General features: G+C 36.6%; 1 protein-coding gene across 2 annotated transcripts; it reads left to right on the plus strand.

Annotated features, from left to right (window-relative positions):
* The first annotated feature begins 2164 nt into the window (after window positions 1–2164).
* Window positions 2165–22305, plus strand: WYR (inner centromere protein, ARK-binding region protein). 2 transcript variants are annotated; one of them, XM_088955864.1, is made up of 9 exons: window positions 2165–2623; window positions 3761–6444; window positions 7366–8656; window positions 11388–11719; window positions 11802–12005; window positions 15326–15477; window positions 16605–16696; window positions 16779–16912; window positions 22214–22305. In XM_088955864.1, the coding sequence occupies exons 1-8, from the start codon at window positions 2437–2439 to the stop codon at window positions 16808–16810; spliced, it is 4974 nt and encodes a 1657-aa protein (XP_088811990.1). In that variant the 5' UTR covers window positions 2165–2436; the 3' UTR covers window positions 16811–16912; window positions 22214–22305. The 2 variants fall into 2 exon arrangements, with proteins under 2 accessions (XP_088811990.1, XP_088811986.1); XM_088955860.1 differs by lacking the exon at window positions 22214–22305 and adding an exon at window positions 21431–21925.
* The last annotated feature ends 1766 nt before the right edge of the window (window positions 22306–24071 follow it).

A 24071-nucleotide genomic window follows, 5' to 3' on the forward strand; every position in this document is an offset into this window, starting at 1 on the left:
CTTGGTGGCGAGCTGCCTGGTGGCGAACTGCTTGGTGGCGAACTGCCTGGTGGCAAACTGCCTGGTGGCGAACTGCTTGGTGGCGAACTGCCCGGTGGCGATCCGCTCGGTGGCGAATTGCCTGATGGTGAACTACTTGGTGGCGAACTGCTCGGTGGTGATCCGCTCGGTGGCGAATTGCCTGGTGGCAAACTGCCCGGTGGTGAGCCGCTCGGTGGCGAACTGCCCGGTGGCGAGCTGCTCGATGGTGAACTGCCTGGTGGTGGACTGCCTAGTAGGCGGCCGATGACTTAGAGAATGCTGGAGCTCCCTGGTGCGGCGCAATCCGACTGCCCTCAGCATGAGGTGGTCTTTTTCCTTTGTAGGCTGCGGGAGCTGAGGGACCTACGAGAACTTCATCTCTTTCCTCCTCTTTGTAGGCGGTGGGAGCTGAAGGACCTGCGAGAACTGAATCAGAGGTCCAGGGGGTATTTTCCCGGTGGGGGCTCTCCGACACTTAAGTTAGCACTCTTATTGTAGAGAGCTTTAAAGATAATATGAGAGAGTTAGAGAGCAGGGGTTACTTCCCTTTTTTCCATCCCCCTCCCCTTTGGGGGGTGAGGTCTTTATATACCGGAGTCCTCGCGGGTTAGGTGGGTGAAAAGCCTCCAAATGGTAAGACACGTCGCATCCTGTCAGAACTGGGGTACGGTGGTGAACTCCTCGAGGTCGTCAGGCTGGCGCTTGTGTCAGGTGGCCAGGTCGGTGTCTAGGCCAGGTCGTCAGGTCGGCGCCTATGTCAGTTGGCAGGTCAGTGTCTAGACCAGGTCGTCAAGCTGGCGCCTGTGTCAGTCGACGGGTCAGTGTCTAGTCCAGGTTTGTCGATGGGCGCCTTGGCCGGGTCATGCGCTAGGCTGGTCCAGGTCGGCAAGGTCGCGCAGGAGGCGCGCTAGGCCGAGCGCAGTTCGCGCAGGTCGCGCGCGCCGTGTAGGTCACATGTGCCTCACGCAGGTCGCGCAGGCGCGCGTCAAGCCGCGCCAGGCTGGCCAGACTGGTGCCCGGGTGGGTCACCAACTTCGTAAGTTTGTTGGCTGGGTGTTTTCCTAGTTGTCACAATTTCACTGGAGGGTCAAATCTGCCCTCATTAGTACCCATTATCCATTGCCACATCAGTGCCACATCAGTGCCCTATTGGCAGCAACGAGTTGCAACTCTAGGAAATGCCAAATTTGGCGTTACTCCAAGCCATGACTTCCCGATTTTCGAGGCATGACTTGGAATACCATTTTTTATGAAAAAATGGTTCCAAACAAATGCCCGTTTCCTGGAGAACCATTTTTTCCTATATGGCACTGATGTGGCGCTGTTGCTCCAGAAAATGACAACGATGCCAAACAGCCGCTAAAAAAGCATTTTGGGATCCAAGCTATTAGGTGTGACTAGTACCGAACAACTACTAGCATCGAATGAACTAGGTGGTACTAGCATCGAACGAACTAGGTGGTGTAAACTTTGACCAAAGTAAATGATAAAAATTCTTAAACAAAATTATTCCTAGCTTGATAAAAGTATGTGCTCAGCATGCCAAACCTCTATAAATCATTTGCATGTCTCTCCCTCTATCTTTATTTTCATTTAGGCTGATTTTGAAAGGAGTATAATTGCAAATTTATAGAATGCAAAACCTTATATTTTGTATGTATTTACGCTGTATATATTTACATTTGTATTGCTTCCTAATGAGCCTTAATTTTTTATTTACACTTATTACATTATAATTTTTGCAATATTGTGATTGCTGCAATATTATATTTATGAGTGCAAACACCTGAATCGATTTGGACCATTAACTTGCAAAAAGTTGTCTTCATCCAAATAAAAGGAAAACCCAAATCTTGAAGAAATAAAATGCCATGTATTTTAAGGATAAAATGTCTAGTCTCAAGGGCTTTCCTTCATATGTGTGTGTTATATAAGTATGTATTTGATTTGGACGGTAAAATAGTGTCCTTGGGCCAGGATTCAACTTATTTTTTTGGAAATCATTTTCAACCATAACGTCAACCCCCGAACTTCAACCCGACCTTTTGGGTTGGATTCGGACCAATCCAGCCCAAGTTGCAGCCCTACTCCGATTCCGGAAGCGACTCCAGATTCCAAATTTGAAATTTGGATCCGCGCCAATGACAATACTACCTGCGCTGTCCTGTCGATCAACGTTAGAGCTCTCAGAGCTCATGATTCACCATTGGCCCATTGCCAATTCGCCGGCGACCAATCCTCTAATAAACGCCTCGGACAAATCGCGCTTCAGGTCTTCAGGGCCGTCACACATCTCTCTCTATCCGGTGTCTGCAATGGCCAGAGTCGAAAATGTTAATTTGACCGTGAAAGCTCGGCGTCTGATGTCTTTATAGGGTTCCACTTCTCAGCCATCTTCGTCGGTTTTGCCTGAGAATGTCGACCCTGGAGAAACTATTCATTCAAATCTTCGAAAGAAAGAACTGGATAATCGAGCAAGTTAAGCAGCAGAAAGAATTATACGAGCAGCACCTTGCTGCAAAACTTTTGATTAATGGAATCCGGCATCCTCCTTCGTGGTTCGAGGACGCTGGATTCGGAAATGGAGGTGTAGATCTGGAAGGTATGATTCTTTGATCTTCTTTTCTTTTTCTTCCATGCCCTCCCGGGTTTTCGATTCAATCTTTGTTCGTATTAGGTTTTTGTTTCTCTGTCAGTTGCATTACGGTTATATGTTAAACTTAACTGGTTGCAATCTGGAGAGAATTCATGTGAATTTGGCATAGGATATAAAATTTTTTGAATTATAACTGTACCCATTCGGAGACGGGTGTGACTGAGGTTAGCTTCTCCTTCTTCTTCTGACAGAATCTGGGAGGCATCTTTGTATTATGTATAAGTAGCAACTCTCACTTCCATTCAAGTTTAGTTTCGCATCAGAGTTTATATGTCCTTGGATGTCAGAAACACTTCTTCTGCCTATGAGCTTTTCTTAAAGCCTGAAATTGGAATTGTTATTTCTATTGCAAGCATTTCCTAACTGAACATCTTATTTAAAATCTTACTATTTCTAGTGAAGTTAACACTTAATCCTTATTGTGCAAGGAGAGAAATTTTACCTATGATCGATATTTGACCTTCGTTTTCTTCTGAAAAATACAACTTTTCTAGTTTAGATGCCATACAAGTTCCAAATGCTTGTTTTCTCTCGTTATTTTCGAGTAGCAAAATTGCAAGTTCGAGGAAGAATTCTTGTCTGGAATAAAAAGTGCGCAATTTGCCTAGATAGTCATTCCTGAAAATCACAACTGGAACCATAATTGGGCAGTGGCTCGTCTCATAGCAAGCTGCACAAGTTTATGACTGAATGAAAAGAAAAAAAAAACTAAATTGTAATTTCTGCAGCGAAATGTTAATCTCTCAAGAAGTTAATTAATATGACGTTTTCTTTTTATAATTGGAAATAATTTCCTTGGAAAGTCCAGAGAAAAAATTAACGTCTATTATAATCTTAGACTATATTTTCCCTGCCAAAAGAGGCTTAAGAGTTATGATTATGCTGGAATCTTTTACTTATAATCTATTTTATATATTTATTTTTCCTGGAAATGGGATCTGTTTTTTTACTTGAAGATTGCTTGATGCCTGTTATATGGTTTAATCATGAGGCTATGGTGTCAGAAAGCAACAGCTATCATTATCAACTCCTCTGAGTGTCCAAAGTCGGGTTCTTGTTTAACAATTGTTAATCTCATTGCAGAGATGAAGAAAGAAGAATTAATCTCAGGTCTCCTACTCCGACCTCCACAATCCACAGTCTCTATTGCTAGTGGGCAGTGCATACTTTACAACAAACCTGTTGTTACAACAAATAATGAACAGTTTTGCAATGACTTCTTTACAGAAACTTGTGCTTCCAACAAGTATTTTGAGGTAGGGGATAGGCTAACAGCGGTGCCTAAGTGCCATCTCAATGAGAGTGATCTTGGACGGGAATGCACTTTGGACAGTGTTCCTGAGCTAAGCTTTATTGCTAGTTCTCCTCAAACTCAAACAGATGCTGTGGTCTCAAATACTTGCTTCGATCCTGGCCAATCACTGGCAAGGATTCAAAGGTCCAAGTCGAGGCAAAAGGCTCTAGAGCTTCGTAACAGTGCAAAAACAAAAACAGGAGGGCGTGCACGCAAGGAAGATGATACCGATGTTCATTCAGATTTGAGCAAAAGGTCTAGAAATACTTGCCAATGGCCTGATAGTGTCAAGGAGCCAGTGGAATTCTGTAAGTCTTCTGATGTTGCTAAAGAAAGTGCTGGTAGTGTGGCAAAAGCAAAATCAAGGAAGCATGCAAGCCAAGAAAAGAATTCTTGTGCCTATATGCACTCCAGCAGAAGTGCAAAGTCTGAAACTTCTTGCAAACAGCCTAACAATGTCAAAGAGTTAGCAGAATTACATAATTCTTCTGAAAATGCTTATGATGGTAGTGGTAGAGTTGCAAGTTATAGATCTGCCTCTATGCATCTTGATTCTATTGGTGAACCATCTGGTTGGTCTAGGCAAGATGTTGAGTTGCAGAATGCATTAGGTACTCAAGTAAGCATCCACAAATCCAGTTCAAGAGAAAAGGATCTGGAATTTTCTAATTGCCTGAGAACAAATAAAGAAAGGTGTCCAAGCAATGGAGGCTTTATCAGTGAGGATATCCCAATAACTGATACACATAAATGGTCTAGATCTGTTCCCGATGATAAATCTTCTGAAATTGCAAAAGCATTGAATTGCGCTGAAGGACATGATCCCCGGGAAGTATCAGATCATCAAGTAAATATTCTGCAATATGATATTGTTGACAAGGAAAGATGTGATGGTGTTGCTGCAGAAACTGAGTGTATTTCTGATGTGCAACACAAAATGAATAGGACTAACTGTAGAGGTGCTTTGGAATTTCTTGTTTCGAGACCACCCTCTGAGGATAGTACATTCGTGGAGCCAAAGCAGCTTGTCTTTGATGATGTGGAAGGGTGCAGCTTGAATGAGAACTTTGATCCATCTTTGGTTAAGGATATACAATTAGTCTCATCAGAAGAAGGACCTGTTACTTCAAAAACACCTGACGGATCATTAAAGAAAATAATTATATCAAGTGATAAAAAATGTGATTTATATGTGGACAAGGAGCTTTTGGATAAGGAGCAGGTGAAGGAGGTTTTGAATAGGAAAAAACAGGTCAGTGGATCTCCTTCTGAAGCTGAAGTAGTGGAAAGTTTCAAACTTGTTGAGTTTGAGAAACCCCAAGAGAACTCTACACCTGTTATAAAATCCTCAAAATCTACCTTGCCATCAGGAAAAGCAGCATATGAGATTTGTGAAGGTGCACTTACTGATACATCTCTAGAAAGTAACATACTGTCAAATCAGATACAGTCAACAGATTCTTTACTTACCTTGCAAGCTGGTAGGAAAAGTTCAATTGGGAGTAAGGAAGCAGTGTCTCCTGATTTGAATGTGGACCAACAGAGGGATGGTTTTGTTCAAACATGTAATCAGGATCTTCTTCTTGGACCCATGAAGATATTTCTGGAAGATCACAATCCTGAACCATCTAAATGTAATCACCTAAAAGGCTTTGTGGACCCTGATAGCCATGCCATTTCTGGATTTAACCCGTATATGAACTGTATCATGCTTTTGGAATCCCATGAAACTAAGGCCTCTTGTGTCATTGCTGCAGATGCAATGAAGGAAAGCATCATTGAGAAAACAACTGCAGAAGAGACCGAGGAAAATCACCATGCAAAGCAAGATTCACCCTTCCATGTAAGGAGCCTTACTAGTCATCATCAGAATGACAGTTGTTCTAAATCAGAAGGATCTCGCTTTAGAACAGATTCAATTAAGAGAAGTATCAACAGGAAGACCGCATCATTAGAACAAGATCATAATGCTGATGAAGTTGCACTAAACTATGTAAGGAGCTCAATCGACAATGGTCAGAATGGTAATTGTTCTAAATCACATGTATCTTTTGTTGCAACAAGTGCTTCTGATAGAAGTATTCTCAGGAAAGCAGCATCACTCAACATTGATCAAAACCACAATTCAGAGCGAGGTGCACACTATTTCCTAAGGAGTTCTACCAGCAATTGTCAAAACAACAATGTAGAGCAAGGTCCACGCTATTTCCTAAGGAGTTCTGGCAGCATTTGTCAAAATGCTGGTTGTTCTAAATCAGATGGATCTCGTATTGCGAAGAAGTCCTTACAATTAACAAAAGCAACTAATGCTTCTGGGGGTTCCTGGCCTCAATATAAAAGGAGAAAGATTGATAGTCAATCAAGTAATGTCTCCACTGCTTCCCCAAAAGTTTTAACTTGGGTTAAGCCACCTCAGAAGATGGAGAATGATAATGCACTTAGATGCATGGAAAGTGCGTGGCATGTCAGTGAGGTAATTCTATTTATTTGTGCTATCTTCTTTTATGATCTCTAATAGGTTTTTCCATGGAAAAATATTTGACTGTTTGCATTAGTGGTACTTGTGAAGGTTGGCCAGGTGCCCAATGAAGTTTTACTGGGTAAGGATGTCTGATCTCTCTAGACAATGTGCTTCAACTAGGCACTGGATAATTGATGTTCTTATCTAGGAAACTGCTGGGTTTAGATTGGCCTTATTGCAATATTTAAGTTGCATATTAAAGAACACATTTGCTACTTTGTTGTCTTTTTTGCTCCCAGTCACATTTTCTTCCTGCAGAGTATGGTTAACCTCATTTGTTGTTCCTAAAATGGGAATCACCTATACTACAATATCTTCCTGAAGTGATGATACTGACCATTCTACCAGTATCTTGTCTTCCAGAACATTTCAATAGACATGGAGTCATGGATAGAATTATATCTGTTCAAATATATCTTCTCTTAACCTTTGGAGGAGTTTCAAAAAATCAGTGGATTCTAGATTGAATGATTAGGATGACTTGATGAAGTTGACCTTTGTTTTGGGATATCTCTTATATCTCTTACATTGATTTATTATATGGTGGGTTCACACCTGCTCTATGGCACTAGTGGGGTGAGATGAAGGTTGGGCATACATGTTCTGCCCCTATAATTGCCCATGATCAGACAAGTGTGTTCCATTGAACTCCTATGATCAAATAAAGAAATCAGTATTGTTAATGTTATTTGATATGAATCTACAATTACATAGACATGAATATCCGAGATTATTGGTGCATACAAATCATCTACTTTTTTATGTCCATGCTTATACATTTTAGACAGATTCCACTAATTCAAATAAATATGCCCTCTAGTTTTATCAAAGAGATTCTGATGGAAAGCTTATGGCTGTAACTGTGCTTGCCAGGGTAAACTTGAATTGGAAGTGAAAGATCAAGGTGCAAATAATAACCCCTTGACTGTTAATCACCAACAATCAGAGTATTCTTTTGATTCCAGTTCAGAGAAAGAGGTGATTGTTAAGTCCCGAGGTTGCTTGAAGGATGAAGTTGATATCTTAGATCCAACAAGCACTGTCCTTGATAAAATTGGTTTGCCACCCTATGAAAGGATACTGAATGTGGTAAATATGGAAAATTTGGGTTGTTCTGATGGAACCATGCAGGGAAGTCATCTAGGAGAGGATATGTTGTTTTCATATTGCTCAGTCAGCTCCCAATCTGCCCAGGATCTTGACTTGGTTGGTGCTGATCAAGCCATGCCTGAGTTTGAGGGCTTCAATGTTGGTGTGCTTTCAGAGAATACTGTTCCCTGCCTTGGTGGAGAAGGGGTTAACCTTGACAAGTTGGGTCTTCCATGCACTGCCATAGAACGGGATAGTATTCTGGAGCAGTTTTACAGATCTGGTAGTATGCTTACTCCACTGCCCCCTGTTTCAATGAAGTATAAATTGCACATTACACCAGATGTTTACCAGTCTTTTCCTAAGTGCAGTTACAGTGGCATGAGTGAGAAAGCTGGTCACACTTTTCTGGGAAGTTCATTCTCTAGCTGCATGCCATCTTCTAGTGTTCTTTTTGGTCGGGATATTAGAAAACCAACTTACACCCCTCCAGTTTCAAAGCTCTCTCAGAGAATTACTTCAAAATCCAATAGTGGCAGTTCAAACCCTGAGCTTACTTGCTTTCGGATTGAGGAAGATCCAATTATCTCTGAAGAAACCAGGAAAACAGTCGATGTAGTTGATCCATTCCAAGAAGGAACCCATGCAAGAGAGAGTAATAGTTCCATTAAGACAGGGCCCCTTGTTGATTTCACTACAGATCCTCCTGCATCCATTTCTGCAGCCATGCCTCTTAAAGAATGTAGTGTAGATTGTCAAAATGCAGAATCTTGTTTTACTGGGACTCGAATGGATGTAAAACGGAAGGATGGCAATGGCTATGGCAGTAATAGAAGATATAGAAGCAAAAAAGGCAAAGAGAATCAAAGTTCTTTAGTAGGTATGAACTGTGCATTGAAGGCCAGTGGATCTCTTCAAAGCAGGTTTGGTAGGCCAAAATTATCAGGCAAAGAAAGTGAAGGAAAAGGATGCCAGAGTATATCAGAAAAGGGATCTAAGCGTAATAATATTGTATCTAATATCTCATCTTTTATTCCACTTGTTCAACAAAAGCAAGTACCTGCAGTTCTTATGGGTAAGATTATGTTCTTCATTTTGACAATGTACCATTCCTTTTCATGCAAATGCAGTGCTTAGATTGAGATCCATTTTGAGATTTTTCATTCAACTTCTGGATATGGGATTAAAGACAAAATCCAATTGTTTCATCTCAAATTACAACCCTTTAACTTCTTGATTCCAGAGAATGCTGGATTTATTATTGACAGATGATTATTGGTTCCCCATGCTTATAAATTTAACTGGTGCATAGAATCCTTTAATTAAATATACTATTGCATTTCAGTTCTTATAACTTGCAAGCATGAGTTGACCCTGGCTGTAGTAACACTTTTTCCTATTGTCTTTTCTCTCTTTTCTTCCTGATCCCCTTAACAAAATTTTCCTTTTTTTTTTTGATTTTTCAATAGATAAAAGTATGAAATATCTCCTCTGTCGCCTCTAATGAGCCAATAGTCTACAACCTGTTGCTCCCATGTCCAACTGTCCCACAGCCAATTTGATTACCTTTTTCTCTTCTAAAAGGGAAACTGAATCATCACAATATGGCCTATATAGAAGTAAGATACAACTGGAGCCATGCTACTTACCGACCTCTCTCATCTACATCTGTCTCTACTTGCTAATTTTTTTTGATAGATACTACTTACTAAAACCTTTTGCTCAATATCCTCTTTCTTATCAATCACCTTTCTCCATCTCTCCCAATGTTCCCATCTCAATTTTTTTTATCGTCCTCATAAAATTCCCACTCGATACTAACTATTCTTCTAATACACTATGTTAATCCAGTTTCTCAAAAAGGAATCCGGGCAATCTTCCTCTAATACACTATCAACTCAGTTTCCTCAATAAGTGAAACTGAATACTTACCTTCCCTAAACTTCTCCAAAAACCCTTTATTTCAACTCAAATAGTACCCCCTCTATTGTACTGCTGGTTCTTTAATTTGCCTACATTTTTTTTTTCACATGAAAAACATCTGGTTGTATTGATTTTTTTACAATTTACAAAATGGTATTGATTTCATATTTTCTAGAATATTTGCTTTAGATGTGTTGTTTTATCCACCACTGTTCATGCAATCGATTTGTTACAAGTTGGAGGGGCTAGAAGAGTTGGGGGCAGAGGCAGACCAAGTAGGTAGGGCATGGGTTGAAATTGTGAGAAATGATTTGGAGGCTCATAATTTAACAATGAATATGGCACCGAACAAAATGGAATGATGGAACAGGATTCATGTAGCCAACCCCATATGCTTGGGACAAATATTAGATGATGATGAAGAAGAGACTACACTATTTACCCCTGTCTGGGTCTTTATAGAGTGGGGCATCTTTCATATATAGTCTTTAGTTGCATAGTAGCTCCTTGCACCCATGTTTTTTTCTCTTTTAGTTTTAATTATTATTATTATTATTATTTGATAGTAAAACAAAAATATCATTCAAAGAGAAACAGAAAGAAATATATAATCCCAGATGATAAGATATCACCACGACAAGTACAAGTAAAAGAAGCCACAGGGACACATCCATACCAGTAAAACATCTCCACATACCAAGACAACAATTTTGTCTGCCATTTAGCAAATAATCAAGCTACCCCTCACTCTTCCATCAGAAAATAAAACAAGTGTTACCTCATAGAGCCAAAATAAATTTACCCTTTCCACTAAACTTACCTGCTACCCTTCGCTCCATTCCAACCCTCCAAAGCCACCTCAGTGCTCTTAAAGGATCCCTGTAACACTTCTTTAAACTCCGCTCTGTCCTCCCCAGTTTCTTTTGAAGACTCTTTCCAGGTTACTTGTTAGACTCTGCATTAGAGTTAATTAAAAATTTTCATTCTCCTTTTCTTCTAGCTTCAGGAGCACTTTTCTGGTCATCTCCTATCCTTCTAAAAGGAGTTCTCCCAGTTTGTTGCCCACCTCTATGTCTTTTCAATTACTCCTGTAAGATCTATTTTCTTATAATTTATTATTATTTCTAATATAATAGGTCTTGGTTAACATATATTCCCATCATAATACCAGCCCTTGCATTGCATGGGTCATTACTAGTATGAATAGACAGATAGAGGGGGGCGGTGTAGTGGGAGAATGTGCAGGAGTCCTGTGTCTGATCTAAGCTGTCCATTTACTGAGGGGGGGACCCTCTGCATATTATACAAGTTCATCATTCACTCCATGCCAGCCATATAAAACATCTTATAATTACAGTGTTATCCAGGTGTTATGAGCCACCCTATGTTTCAAAATTTTTAATTTAAAAATGGTCCCTAAGAAGGGATTATTTTGGTATGTGATAAAGGGGTTTAAGATGGAATTTTCCACAAGTGGCGAGTGCTTGGAACATTCCTCAGTAATTCAGACTCCTTTACTAAATGACCTGACTAGCAGAATCATCCCATTGTAGTTTTTTATATATCTGCAAGTATTCCCATCTTGAAATAGTTAACACACAAAAACAGATAAACAAACTTTTTTTGGGGTGCAGTTTATTGCTATGATAACCATAGGCATGCATATTAATGATTGTCCTATAAATTTGGACACATTGAATTGAAGCATAAAGTTTGAAACAGTGATAAACTAATGACAGATTGTGATGAGCTCATTATTTATTATTAAGAATTATTAGGTTGTATTGGAATCATGTGGTGCTGCCTATTTCTGAGACTCAAGAATGCAGGAAACTTAATTCTTTAATCTTAATTTGATATTTTCTTTGACTTTTGTTCTGCAGGGAAAAGGGACATTAAAGTGAAAGCCTTGGAGGCGGCTGAAACTGCAAAACGTCTTGAAGAAAAGAGAGAAAAGGAACGCAAAATGAGAAAAGAAGCAGTTAAGCTTGAGAGGGCCAGATTAGAGCAAGAAAACATACAGAAAAAGAAGGAAGAAGACCGGAAGAAAAAGGAAGCTGAAATTGCAGCAAGGAAAAGGCTAAGAGAAGAAGAAGAAAGGAAGGAGAGGGAAAAGAAACGTAAATGCAATGTAGAAGCACAAAGACAACAGAGAGAACATGAGAATAAATTACGTGTTGAGAAAGAGGAGAAAGAGCCAAGGCACCAGCTGGCAGTAAGATCTCATTTGAGAATAAAATTACAGCGTTTTGTATCTTTGACTTTGATCAAATTAATTGTGGTCCTTTCTTCTGTAGGATGAGAGACAACACAAGGGAAAGGAGTTGACTGAAGGACCAGCAAAGCAGCAGAAAATAGAAACAGGAAAGGAAGGAGCTGAGTGTAGGAAGGAAACTGAAACTGATCCCAGGACTGCCATAGTTTCTGCGGCAAATGCTCTGAAAGTAAGCAATGTACCTGAACATAGTGGTGGTTTTAAGGAGCTTGATGATGTTAGACAGGTAAGAGTTAATCCTGACTTCAACCTGTCCAATGCCTACCATTACAAATTGCTACTAATAGGAATTATTACTGCATGTTTAGAGAAGTCTTTAGGCAATTTTATTTTTCATTTTGTAAGATAGTAGATCTTATAGGTAAAATTGTTGCTTAGTCTCCTAATTTCTTAAATTCTCATGTTGTGATCCATGAAGCTAGTGAAGATGACAATTTTGAATCATAGTGTTTCCAAGTACAGAAAACTTTACCAACTTCAAAGTGCAAACTTGAAAGTATATCTTGTTCCTTCACTCTCTTTTTTGTCCAAGAGAACATTTTTGGTCAATCTTTCATGGATATGGTCAGAATCCAACATGCATTGTATGAGATAGAGTTTTAGACCATTTTGAGAATGATGACTTCAAGGATTCATGAGAAAGGAAATCAGCTTTTAAATAACCAATGGGATATCTTGGGAATAGTGATAGAGACAGTGATCACCATTTGAAAGGGTATTATTAGGGTGGGGGCAATGCCCTACATTAGATTTTTATACTTTGTTTAAGGATTTTTCTGTTAAAACATAAAAGAAGCAATGACTTTAAGAAGAGAAAGAGGAGAAGGACAGATTTTTCTTCTTTTTTTTTTTTTACAGTCTCTCTCTCATAATAAAAAGAAAAAAAGGGTTCTATCCTTTGTTCCTTTTCCCATTACATCACTTTCTCTTGAAACATCAAATTTGATTTATTTAAAATACTACAGTCTCTTAGATACGATGATTTCCAACTTATGGCATGCTGATTGGTATGCAAAATTAGGGGATGAACCAATAATTTGTCTTTTTTCCCTATGTAGAACTCTTTCTCCTAGATGCTCGTCTAGGTAACTTGGCATTTCATTGTACCTAGAATTGAATTGATAGCTATGCATAGCATCCCTTCCCTGATAGAGTTAGGGGTGTGTAGAGAAGATGGGCCGAATGGCCCATAGGCTGTTATTCTATGTTATATTTATGTTCTTTTTTGTAATGGGCCTTATTCTGGGCCCCTCCTCTTCTATGCTATGTTTTTTGTAATTTCTTGCCCAACCAAGGGCCTCCCTTGTAATTATTCAAAAATTAACTTAATGAAATAGTGTTAGAGTGTTAGAGGGAGAGATTAGTTCGAACCTCTCATTCTCTAACCCTCTTTGTTGCCAGCTCTCTCTTCATCTTCTACCAATCTTTTCAGCTGTTTTACTCCTTTTGATTCTTCCATCTAATCCTATACAGTGTCATACTTCGAAGGGTTGTTTTTCAACTGGGTGCAAATTGGGCAACCTGGGCCATGTTTTAGCTGAATGAAGCCTAACCTTAAGAATTGGGTCTGAAGCTAGAGACTAGCCCAAGCTTGAGGTCAAGCCCAAACAATCCAACCCTAGCCCAACCTCAACCAAAATTTGATGCACTAAGGTTGGGCCCCAACCCCAACCATAATTTGATGCACTTTGGTTGGGTTAGGGCTCGGGCCGGTCTTCGGTTGGTCAATCAACACACTAAAAATTGATATACATGTATGTGTATATGAATCCATGTATGCATATATGCATATTTGCATGCAAATATGTGTCTATATATGCATGCATACATGCATGTTATCGGGTTGGGCCAGGCTTGAGCTGGGTTTGGGTTACCTAATGGCTAGGCTTGAGACCAGCCCTAAACTTAAAAAGCTTGAACTTTTGGGCCCAAGCATAGCCCAAGGGCTGAAAAACCAAGCCTGACTCGTGTAAAATTGTGGGTTGGCTTGGTTTGGGCTCCAATTAGGCCTGCCCAAGTTGCAACCCTAAATAGAGTACCCATCCTTGCTGATGAGTCTTGGCACCACCTCTAAATGAAAAACAAAACAAAACTGGGAAGGGTTTCACAAGAAACCTTGGATTTTCAAAAATTAATGCTTGACCAAGAAAGACACTTTATCCACTTGGAGAAGCCCATGGAAGTGCCTTTGGTTGGATGGAGAGCAGGTAAGATATTTCCGTCCTACATGAGGGGTGTGTGTGGGCGTGGGGGGATGCAATAATATTTCACCTATGGCAGTGATTTAAAAGGTGCGCCTAGGCACACAAATAAGGTGCATTTTAGGATATGCCCCTCGCCTAGGACCTAGGCACAACCCTTTCAAAAGGCAAACACTTGGTGCACCTAGGCGTGCGCCTTGTGCCACACCCTAAACATGTGCTTTTTGAAAATTTGATGCTTTTTTGCTTTTTTTTGAACCTAGCGGTTGGGCCGAGGGACCCACTATTTGCTAATGTTATTCATTCATTCATCCTAATAAAATAAATTCTTAAAAAGTACTTAAAATTATAAAATCATCAATTTTTATATGAGAATTAAGAATTTAAGACCCTAACATGGACTTGTTTGGGCTTGCCTCAAGGGGTGTGGCACAAAGGCAGCTCATAGAATCAGGAATGTAATATATTTTACATTAAGTTTGCTACTTGAAGTAATGCAATTGAGGAAAAAAGAGATTGTGGGTTTTACATGCGTGAAAATGTTTTATATGTTTGATTTTATTTTTAAATTCTCATTTGAATATGCTTTACATGTTATGTTTATGTATTTTAATTTAGATAATAGGTTTTTTAAAACATTTATTTTAAAATTTAAGTCTATCTTTTTTATTAATATAATGATTAATATTTTAATTTAGATAATAGGTTTTTTAAAACATTTATTTTAAAATTTAAGTCTATCTTTTTTATTAATATAATGATTAATATATATATTTTTTAATTTTTTGGCATTTATTTGAATTTTCTGATTTTTTTTTTTATTTTTTAGCCTTTTTTGTATTTTTTGTGCCTCGTCTTACCCCTTGGGCCTCGGGTGCAAATAGGCCCCTGCACCTTTATTGTGCCTTGCGCTTTTAGAACACTGACCTATGGTCAAATCAGATTTATCAAGGAGATTCAGATCCCACCAAAAAGTTATAATAAGAAAAAAAATAATCCTCGAATGGGTCATTTCTAACAGTTGGGGTTTTATGGTTAGTTGCCATTACAGCTTCCGAATTCTGATTGTTAAAATAGTGGAATAGAATGGAAGGTTAGAACCAGCAAATTGGAATAACATTAGTCAAGGATTCCTTCTAGGTGGACCTGTTGAAGAATGGGTTCACTCTCCTTGTAAACTTGCCATTTCATCCTCCATCTTGGTGCTAGTGTTCTTTGTTTCCTAGAGAAAGTAGTGGCTGACTTTAGCCATTACTTTCTAAGGTTATGTAATTTCTTAGTAGCCATCTATTTTTCAGGAGCTTTGTATAGAACTTTCTGATTAAATAACTCTTCATACTTGCAGGTACCTTCCAATTTAGCAAATGAAGATTGCACCTCTGCAACAGACATATGTTTAGAGCAGTCATATGACATTTCTCCATACCAAGGCTCAGATGATGAAGAGGAAGAAGAAGATGACATACCAAATAAGAAACTTATTCCTTCATGGGCCAGGTTAAAACTTATATCTTACCCATGGGTTGCAATATCAATGATATTTGGCAGAATATCCCCTATATATCCCATTTTTCTGAGTGTCGATACAAAAATTTCTGGGAATTTTTTCCCATATATCCCTAATATTTTGCCAATATGTCGGCAATATTTCAGATTTCATTGATAGACTATATAATTATGGTTTAAAATTTTAGAATATTATTAAAAACTTTTCAATATTACGTTAAGATCATCATAATCTTTAAAAATATTTTCCTAAAAGAACAGTTGGAGAATTGGTGATTGGATAATTGGCATACTATTTTCATACGGTTTACTTACCAAGTCATTATAGTTCAAAAGAAGAAGAGAAATGCATATAACTACAAATAACTGAAGCACCAAAGCATATAGTAACAAAAAGGATAAAATTTAAAATGGCAAGTAATTGACATATTTAATAAAGAGAAGATGGCTGGAAGCTAAAAAAGAGATAGAGAAAGATGCCTTTTTTTTGGTATAAAGAAAGATACCTATTGAAGTCTCTTAGTTTTCTCCTGTTTGATTTTTATGATTCTTTGCTATGGTTTTTTGAGCCTTAAATGTGCAACTATGTTTCTTCTAATCATCTAATATTTCCTTAAAGGTTTATTAACTAATTCCATTTTTCTAGAAAACTTTCTAATCTTTCTATCTTCTACATATGCCAAAAGAGGTTTATCAGTATAAATTCTAAGGTCAAAAAGTCACATTTCTACCTGCACTAAGCTACCAGTAAACATGCTAGGGATGGGACCACTGTTTGATGTGTTCTCTCTTAATGTCTTGCGCTAAAAAAGTTAATTAGTATCTAATTATCAAGTCAACAAAGATTTTCTCTGAAAGGAATCCAACACATTATTATTTTGTATTTGTTTATTTGGTCAATTGGGACTTACACTGGGTAATGGCCTTTTCATTTGGCCAGTTTCCGACCCTTGGAGTTGCCATATAGGAGACATCAAATGGTGGGTTTGGGGATCCTTCCGCATAAGGCTCTATTATATGGAATAGATTCCCTCTTGGGCTGGGGTTCATATATGAAATGACTGGATATCTTCGTTCAAGACTTTGAGTATTTAATTACTTGCTTTTGTTCACTGCAGTGAAAGTTGTCTGGCCCAAACTTTACCATCATTGCAAAAATTGGATCCAAAGAGAATTTTCCCCATTGAAAGCTTTTGCAGTATAGCTGAAGGTAATGCTCATAACCTCTGTTTTTTAGCAACTTTTAATTAATTATTTGGACTAAAGTTCAACTCAACTACCTACCTTTGTAGTTCTTTTATCTCGAAAGCAGCAGCTGAAATAGGTGGCACCATGGATGGGGATGACAGACTTTTTTCTTGTGTTATGTGGTTGGAAGAACTTTATAGATGCATTTGGTTATTCATGTGTTGTACAGAAAAAGAAGGTATTTTCTTCCTCATTTCTCATTTTCAGCATCTCAGGGTTATTAAATCTGCATTAGGGGTCATTGCTTTGGCCATTGGGCAATAGTAAAATCTCATGTTGATAAGTGTGAAAACAAGGGTTTGAGTCTGTGAGTGGCCACATTATGCAAGAAAATGCTCAGGGTTAGGTCTGTAATCTGTATTCATTCCGGATACCAGGGATGGAAATTGGGTTATTCTGCTTTTCTCTTTACATGTTGCAATGGATTCATGGGTGTCCTAGGTAGACAAATACCTAGCCGTTCCTCACTTAGAGCTTAGTTTCCTTGTTGCTTTGTGATATTATCTCCCTTGATGACCATAGAGCCCATGTGTTGCTTCATTGAGGGGAAAATGATTCTATTTGCTAGTGAAAAGTTAAGAACCTTCTTGTATCTCCCCTGGGATCAAGTGCAAGGTTTAACATGTCGATGTCGATGGAAATGACGCTTACCAAAATAAAGGACATATGTCGGAAATGTTGAGGGGAAATATTGTAAAAATTAGAGACATTGTGGAAATATTATGAAATATGTGGAAATATGCAAAGATATTTTGTAAAATGATAAAAGAAGCATTAATACATATTTCTAGACTATTATCTTATTCCCAAGCATTATATAAAGATAAGAAACTAAGATCAATAACAAATTAGTAAATGACGATTTACTGATTTATTATGCATTTTGATGTTTTTACAAGGTTATCTAATATTTTCTTTTCTTATTTCTAATTCTGATTTATTATAAATTCTAATATATTTATTTCACACTAGTAAATAGAAATACATTTATTCTGATTTTTTAAATATTAAAGTTATAATACATTATGTTTTATTATAAATTTAATAAACTGATTCTCCTTTTTGTAGTATTAAGATTATGATAAATTCTGATTTCTTATAAAACTTAATGAATTTATTATGATTTTTAATACTAAATTTATAATAAGTTATGATTTAGTATAAAATTTATTCTGTTTTTTTATATTAAATGTAGAATATGGTTTATTATAAAATTTAATAAACTTTTTCTGATTTTAATAATTATTTTAAAAATACTAAATAGTTTGTATTTGATTACTTGAAAAAGATTTTATGTTTTTTATTATAAAGTAATTAATTTATTCTTTTGTTTTTATATTTTGTTAATTCTTTTTATAAATATTTTATTTGAAATATTAAATAGAAATTATTAATGGAATAATCTATATTAATATACTGTATTATATTAATATAATATACTAATATATTATATTTTTAATGTACATTAGTCGACATCTTGTCGACATAATAGGAAAAATTGTACTTTTTTTGGTTATTTGGACCGATTTGGTCGTTGACCGACATAATGTAATTTTTATATTACCATCCACTTTCGTGTCGGTGAGCCTCGACATCGACATATGTCGGGTGACATTAGCGACATTTGGCGACATTTGAAACCATGATCAAGTGACTAGTTAGCCACTTTGAATGTAAGATGTTCTTGGCCTTTTGGCTTTGGAACATGCTATTCAGATGTTACCCACATACATTCTCAATTAAGCATTCTTTCCATGGTGTTTAGCAATTAGGATGTAGAGTGATTATGATCTGTGACAGATTTTCTCAATACTCAGTATTCTTTTCTATGATTAAGCTGTTGGCATAAAATTGAATGTGATTTTTTTAGCATTTATCCATTGTATTATACATGGGTTTGTGATCTTGGTTTGTATATTTTGAAGATTACTATTAATTCCTTGTGCATAACTTAATACACTCACATTACAATGCCCTCAGACAAGAGGTTTCTTCTTTAGACACACAGCTAGGCCTCCTCTCAGAAAAAAAAAGGATAAATAAGTTTTTTTTTTTTTTTAATAAGTAAAAGTTCATTAAAATTTCATTGATATCAAAAAGGATAAGCAACTGTTACAAGCATCCCAAAGGGAGGTGCAAGATGCAGCCTCAGTGTCTCACTCTTAAAGAAGCAACAGCATGAAATTTACAATGTGCCCAAAACAACTGATTCCTCATTACCCCTTGCTTAGCTAAAGAATCAACCAAGAAATTTACAAGAGATAAATGAACTTCAATGCAAAATAAAAGAACTTGTAGAGTGATTTCGTTTCCACTATATTGGGGTGGAAGAAATGCTTGGCGATATTGACATTCCATTAGAGAAGCAAGAACTGAGAAATATGGCAGAAATGATGGATGTGATATTTACTTGCATGCAAATGTGAGTATAAGTGTTGCTGATGCTTTGGCTAGACAAGGTATTCAAAGAAACCAATTGTATTGGGGAAATATGTGCCCATATATCTGGTTTAAGTAATAGGTTTAAGTGGTAGACGTGAGCATAGGAATTGCCAAGGATGCATGGCATACTCCCTACACTACATCTTTGTGCACAATTTTTTTAGAAAGGCTATGTTTGGTCTGAAGGAAAAGGTAGGGAAACCTTTACAAACCTTATATAGGTTTCCCTGTCTTTCCCTTCCTTTCCCTACCTTTTCCTTCAAACCAAACATAGCCAAAAGATAAAGTGTATTGTATTAATCATCCAAAAACCCGACACCCATGAAGACTGTACATTGGGGAATATACAAAACTCATTAAATAATTACATCTTAATTACAAAGTAGAAAAACTTTATTGGAAGGCTAAAAATATGACATTCCTCTAAATAAGGAATCAGAAGCCAACCAAGATCAAACATTACCTCAACTTTTCCAGCCACCACTGATTCTTCAGTTGCTTTATTTTCAAAAACTTTACTGTTCCTCACCAATGATTGCCCAACAAACAGCTGCTGGGCACACCTCCCACAATGCTCTTGTAGCACTGCTCAAACCATTCAGCTGCCATGATTGCAAAAACTGCCTCAGAGATTCAGGAAAGCAAACTTGAACCCCAAATGTATCAAAAACTCTTACAAAATGGTGAAATAGATCGAGCAGAACCGTATTGAAATAGATTATTGCCATATATCTCTTGAATTTATAAAAGTTTCTAAGGAGGATGACTCTAGTGTCTGACCACCACTAACATCATTAGCAATCATGGAAGAGCAAGATCCCCCAGTGAAAACTGGGTCCAATCCCAAGAGAAACTAGATCATAGTCCTTCCTCTTCCCTCTCAGAAGCAGCCACAACCCCATGTATTCTGAAGAGAGAATGATAAGGGGTTCATTTATCTCTTGCATCATGAATGGCAATCTCATTTCCCTTTTCTATATGATACTTTTTCTTTCCCATAATTGTGAGGTTTGGTGGACAAAATAAACGAACCATTTATGTAGACGTTAACGAAATTGGGTAATTAAAGTTCTTGCTAGATCAAGTGTAAAATATTGACATGCCGGCTTTCCTATTTGTTGGGCTTTTGTTGTATCTTAATGTTTAATGCAAAATAAAAGAACTCTTTTATTGTTTTTTATTACTGCTGCCCTACTAAGGTACGCTTACATTGCTGCTGGCCACTCTTTAATGGTCTCTTGCTGCTGACCACTGTCTCTTCTATTTTTCTTTGATTAAATCCTATTTTCTGCTGCTGTAACCCGCCTACTTAAAATACAAAATGAATGTACCAAGGTAAGCTTACATTACAATAATGTTTTAAAATGTGGAGGTGTGATGCAAGGTGTTCCACTACCTAGAGGCGTGAGGTGTATGCCTCCTCAAGAGGAAGAAGCAGAAGAGGAAGGAGGTGTTTTTGCTTTTCTTGTTTCTTTTTGATAAAAGATATCTTGTATAAAGAAGCATGAGGATGCACAATGCTAGCTGAAAGAGGGGGTCCCTTTTTCTTGTTTCCTTTCTTTTTTTTTTCCATTCTTTATGTATGAGGCATCATGCATGAAGCATAAGCCTCAGAGGCTTCAATGCCTCTAACATGTGCCTTGGGGCATCCTGAGGGGGCCCCTCACCAGGAGGCCTGCCTCCGGGCATCCACTTCTCAAGCCTTCTAAAAATTGCATTACATGACGTGTATATCATATGCATAACAGGTGTAGACAAGTGAATGTTGTATCTTAATATATGTACTGATAAATTTTGGTTGTGTTTATGTTGTTTGAGGGTAAGTCGGTACCTGAAAAGGTTGAATTTCTGTAGAGATTGCCATTTTTATTTGGGGAATATCTTGTCTGAACTCTCTGTCGATTAGATCTTCCCATGCAGTTGAAATTGGAACTCTGAGCTGTCACAGGTTTTTATAGATGCAATGGCATATACATGTAATGGAATACCTCAAAAAGGTTTGCAAATTGAATATCATTCTTCCCGAGTTGCAGGACATTCTTTGGCTTAAAAAGATCTGTCCGTGTTTGACCATGTTGCAATCCCATTCTAGAAAATCCTTCTGATCTACCTAAAGATCTTTATTACTTAAGCTTATATTGGAGTTTTAATTGTGATGGCAAACATTATATTGTCTACATTAGAATATTATTGTCAAATTGGTTTTATATGTCAAAGTGAAACTAATGGGTTCTTTCATATCCTCTGTCGACAGACCTCTCAATGACAAACAGGGAGGAGGCCATGGGCATGGCTAAAACGTGTTGGCCTGTTCGATGATAATGATTTCATTTGGCACGCATTTTGTAGTTGATTACACTTTCCATTAAAATACATACATCTCTTTCTATTTTGTTTTCTTCTCTCATTCTTACAGTCCAGTGTACTATTTACGAATTCAACATGGGCTTGATCAAGCTACAGTTACATAAAATCCTTAGTCTCACTTAAGGTGATCGGCTCTCGGCTGCAATGCTGTATCGTATCTAGAATTTCGTCTGCCGCTTTCATGACACGAGCTAGACTAGTTTCCCAAAATGGATCTGGATCTTGTTTTATCTCTGCTGTCTTCTGTAACTCCTCGCCGTGAAGTTGCGTTTTATAAGTTATTACAGCTGACATTCTCAGTTCTGATGCATGGAATATCTAATTTCTGCCCTCTGACTGATTATATGCATTTGGATGTTTCACTTGTTTTTTTTATTATTCAGAATGTGCCCGAGTTTTTTCACTTGTTCTTTTTTTTTTTTTTTATTGTTCTTTGTTACATTGCTTCAATACTAAAATTACATGTAGCAAAGCAAAATTAATTGTCAACTTCAAAATCAGCTAATATCTCTAGTCAGGGAAATCTATAATGCCGGAAGACATGGTACTAGAAATGTTTTAACCAGTCAAAACCCACATGTGAATTATGATAAATACCATCTGATTAACTACCACGTTTATGATGATTATTTACAAACTTTTTTTATACCATTTCTTTCTGGTGTCACAGGCGAATGCGTCTAGTTATCAAGGGTTGATCATTTCTGGCCTTGCCAGGTCCTCTCCGTAAATTTCCCGGTTGAGCCAGAGCCCAATATTTCTGGAGTATGACATGACCTGCATTGTAGTATGTGTATAAAGAAATCTTGCTTTCATCTCTCTGTAAACTCTATCATTATGGGTTGGTATAAAAGGTCAAAGCTCCAATTTGAATAGTTGATTTCGAATGTGGATTGTTCACGTAATCACTTAAGCTGTGTTTGGTTTGAAAGAAAAAAGTAGGGAAATGTAAGAAAACCTATACAAGCTTTGTAAATGTTTTCTTACCTTTCCCTACTTTTTCCTTCAAACCAAACATAGCCTTAGATTCCATTTTACTTTGGTGAATAATTGCTGAATTGGACTAAATTTTAATAGGATGAGATTTGGATGTAGGTATATCGGATCTGAATTGGACCCATTTACAGTTGCTTTCTTGTAATCATTTGTTTAACCCAATGTTTTAAAAAACTGACTAGAGATCGAATTGTCCAATGAGTTAAACTGTCTCACATGTATTTAAGGTTATACATATATTCAATGTGTGTAAATATATATTTTATCAATAGATATTGTTTAATTATGTTTTAGGTATGTTATATGTATTTTTATATTTAACTACTAAGCGTACATGTAGTTTGCACATGGCAATTTTAGATGATGATGATAGTAATAATGTATCCATATTTTTTTTATAAATATGCATTTTTTATTTTGTTTTTTATTATTAATTGGATGTAGATTGCAAAATGCATATATGATTACATAAACACCTTATCTAAATATGTGATAACTGGATTGAATTTTGAAGTTTCAAGTATTATTGATAGGCCTAAATAATTTGCTAGATTCTTCTTTTTTGTGTATCTTTTTTTTGTTTTTTTTAAAAAATGTACGATTTAAAGAGAGGGGAATGATGTGAATAGTAGTAGTTTAATTTACAATTTAAACGTCACAATTAAATAGGGATTAAATTAAAAAATGAGTATTTTAGTAAAAAAAAGTTTCACAATTTTATTCATATTTTAAATAGTAGTGTAAATATATAATTATAGATGTGTTCAATTTTTTTTTCTATTTCTATGTGTAAAATAATTTTGATATATCACACTTACTTTTTGTTTAACATGATAACTATATGATATTATACATGTGGTTGGATTTTTTTTTTGCAAATTTTATGTATTTTTATATTTTGTTAGTTTTTATTATTTATTTATGACATTGAATGTTAATACACTTGACCCAAAAAGTTAAATTATTGATGCTTTTCAAACAACAAAATAATTTCTTTTTTGGTCAGTTTTAAATTATGTATTTCATTTTTATTAAAATTAATTTTTGTTTATTACACTTATTGTTTTAACTTGGTTAATAAAAATATCATAAATATGTGTAATTACATTTTTGTAAGTTTAACTTGATTAATAAAAATATCAACCTACGACTTCATAGGTTGATTTGGATGGTTGAATATATTAAACACCAGTTGACAAAGAATGGTTTCGTTTTTAAGTCAATTTTAAAATATATGGGTTTATGTTGTTAAAAATGTTGGTATAGATCTTATTAGTAGCATTTATTAGTAAAAAATAACTTAAATATAAGATTTAATAAGAGAAATTGGGAGTTAATAATTTAATTATGACTTAATGAGAGGGAATTAAATGAGATGGGAAATAATAATTAAAGTTACATTTTCAACCCTTATCATTAGATATTGACTAAATGCACAATTATGAATATTTTAGTAACCATAAAAATTATAATAAAATGACTTTTATATCTTCTATCAAACAAATAAATAGAAGATAATTTTAGTCCAAAAA

The sequence above is a fragment of the Nelumbo lutea genome, chromosome 1, assembly GCF_056320005.1.
Source record: "Nelumbo lutea isolate HS-2025 chromosome 1, American lotus-T2T, whole genome shotgun sequence".
Lineage (NCBI taxonomy): Eukaryota > Viridiplantae > Streptophyta > Magnoliopsida > Proteales > Nelumbonaceae > Nelumbo > Nelumbo lutea.

What these genes read in the sequence shown, in the direction of transcription:
- WYR (XM_088955864.1), top strand. Translation starts at nt 2,437, where the DNA reads ATGTCGACCCTGGAGAAACTATTCATTCAAATCTTCGAAAGAAAGAAC. An exon ending in TGGAGGTGTAGATCTGGAAG is followed by an intron (nt 2,624 to 3,760) that starts GTATGATTCTTT and finishes ATCTCATTGCAG; the next exon opens with AGATGAAGAAAGAAGAATTA. An exon ending in AGCTTGATGATGTTAGACAG is followed by an intron (nt 12,006 to 15,325) that starts GTAAGAGTTAAT and finishes TCATACTTGCAG; the next exon opens with GTACCTTCCAATTTAGCAAA.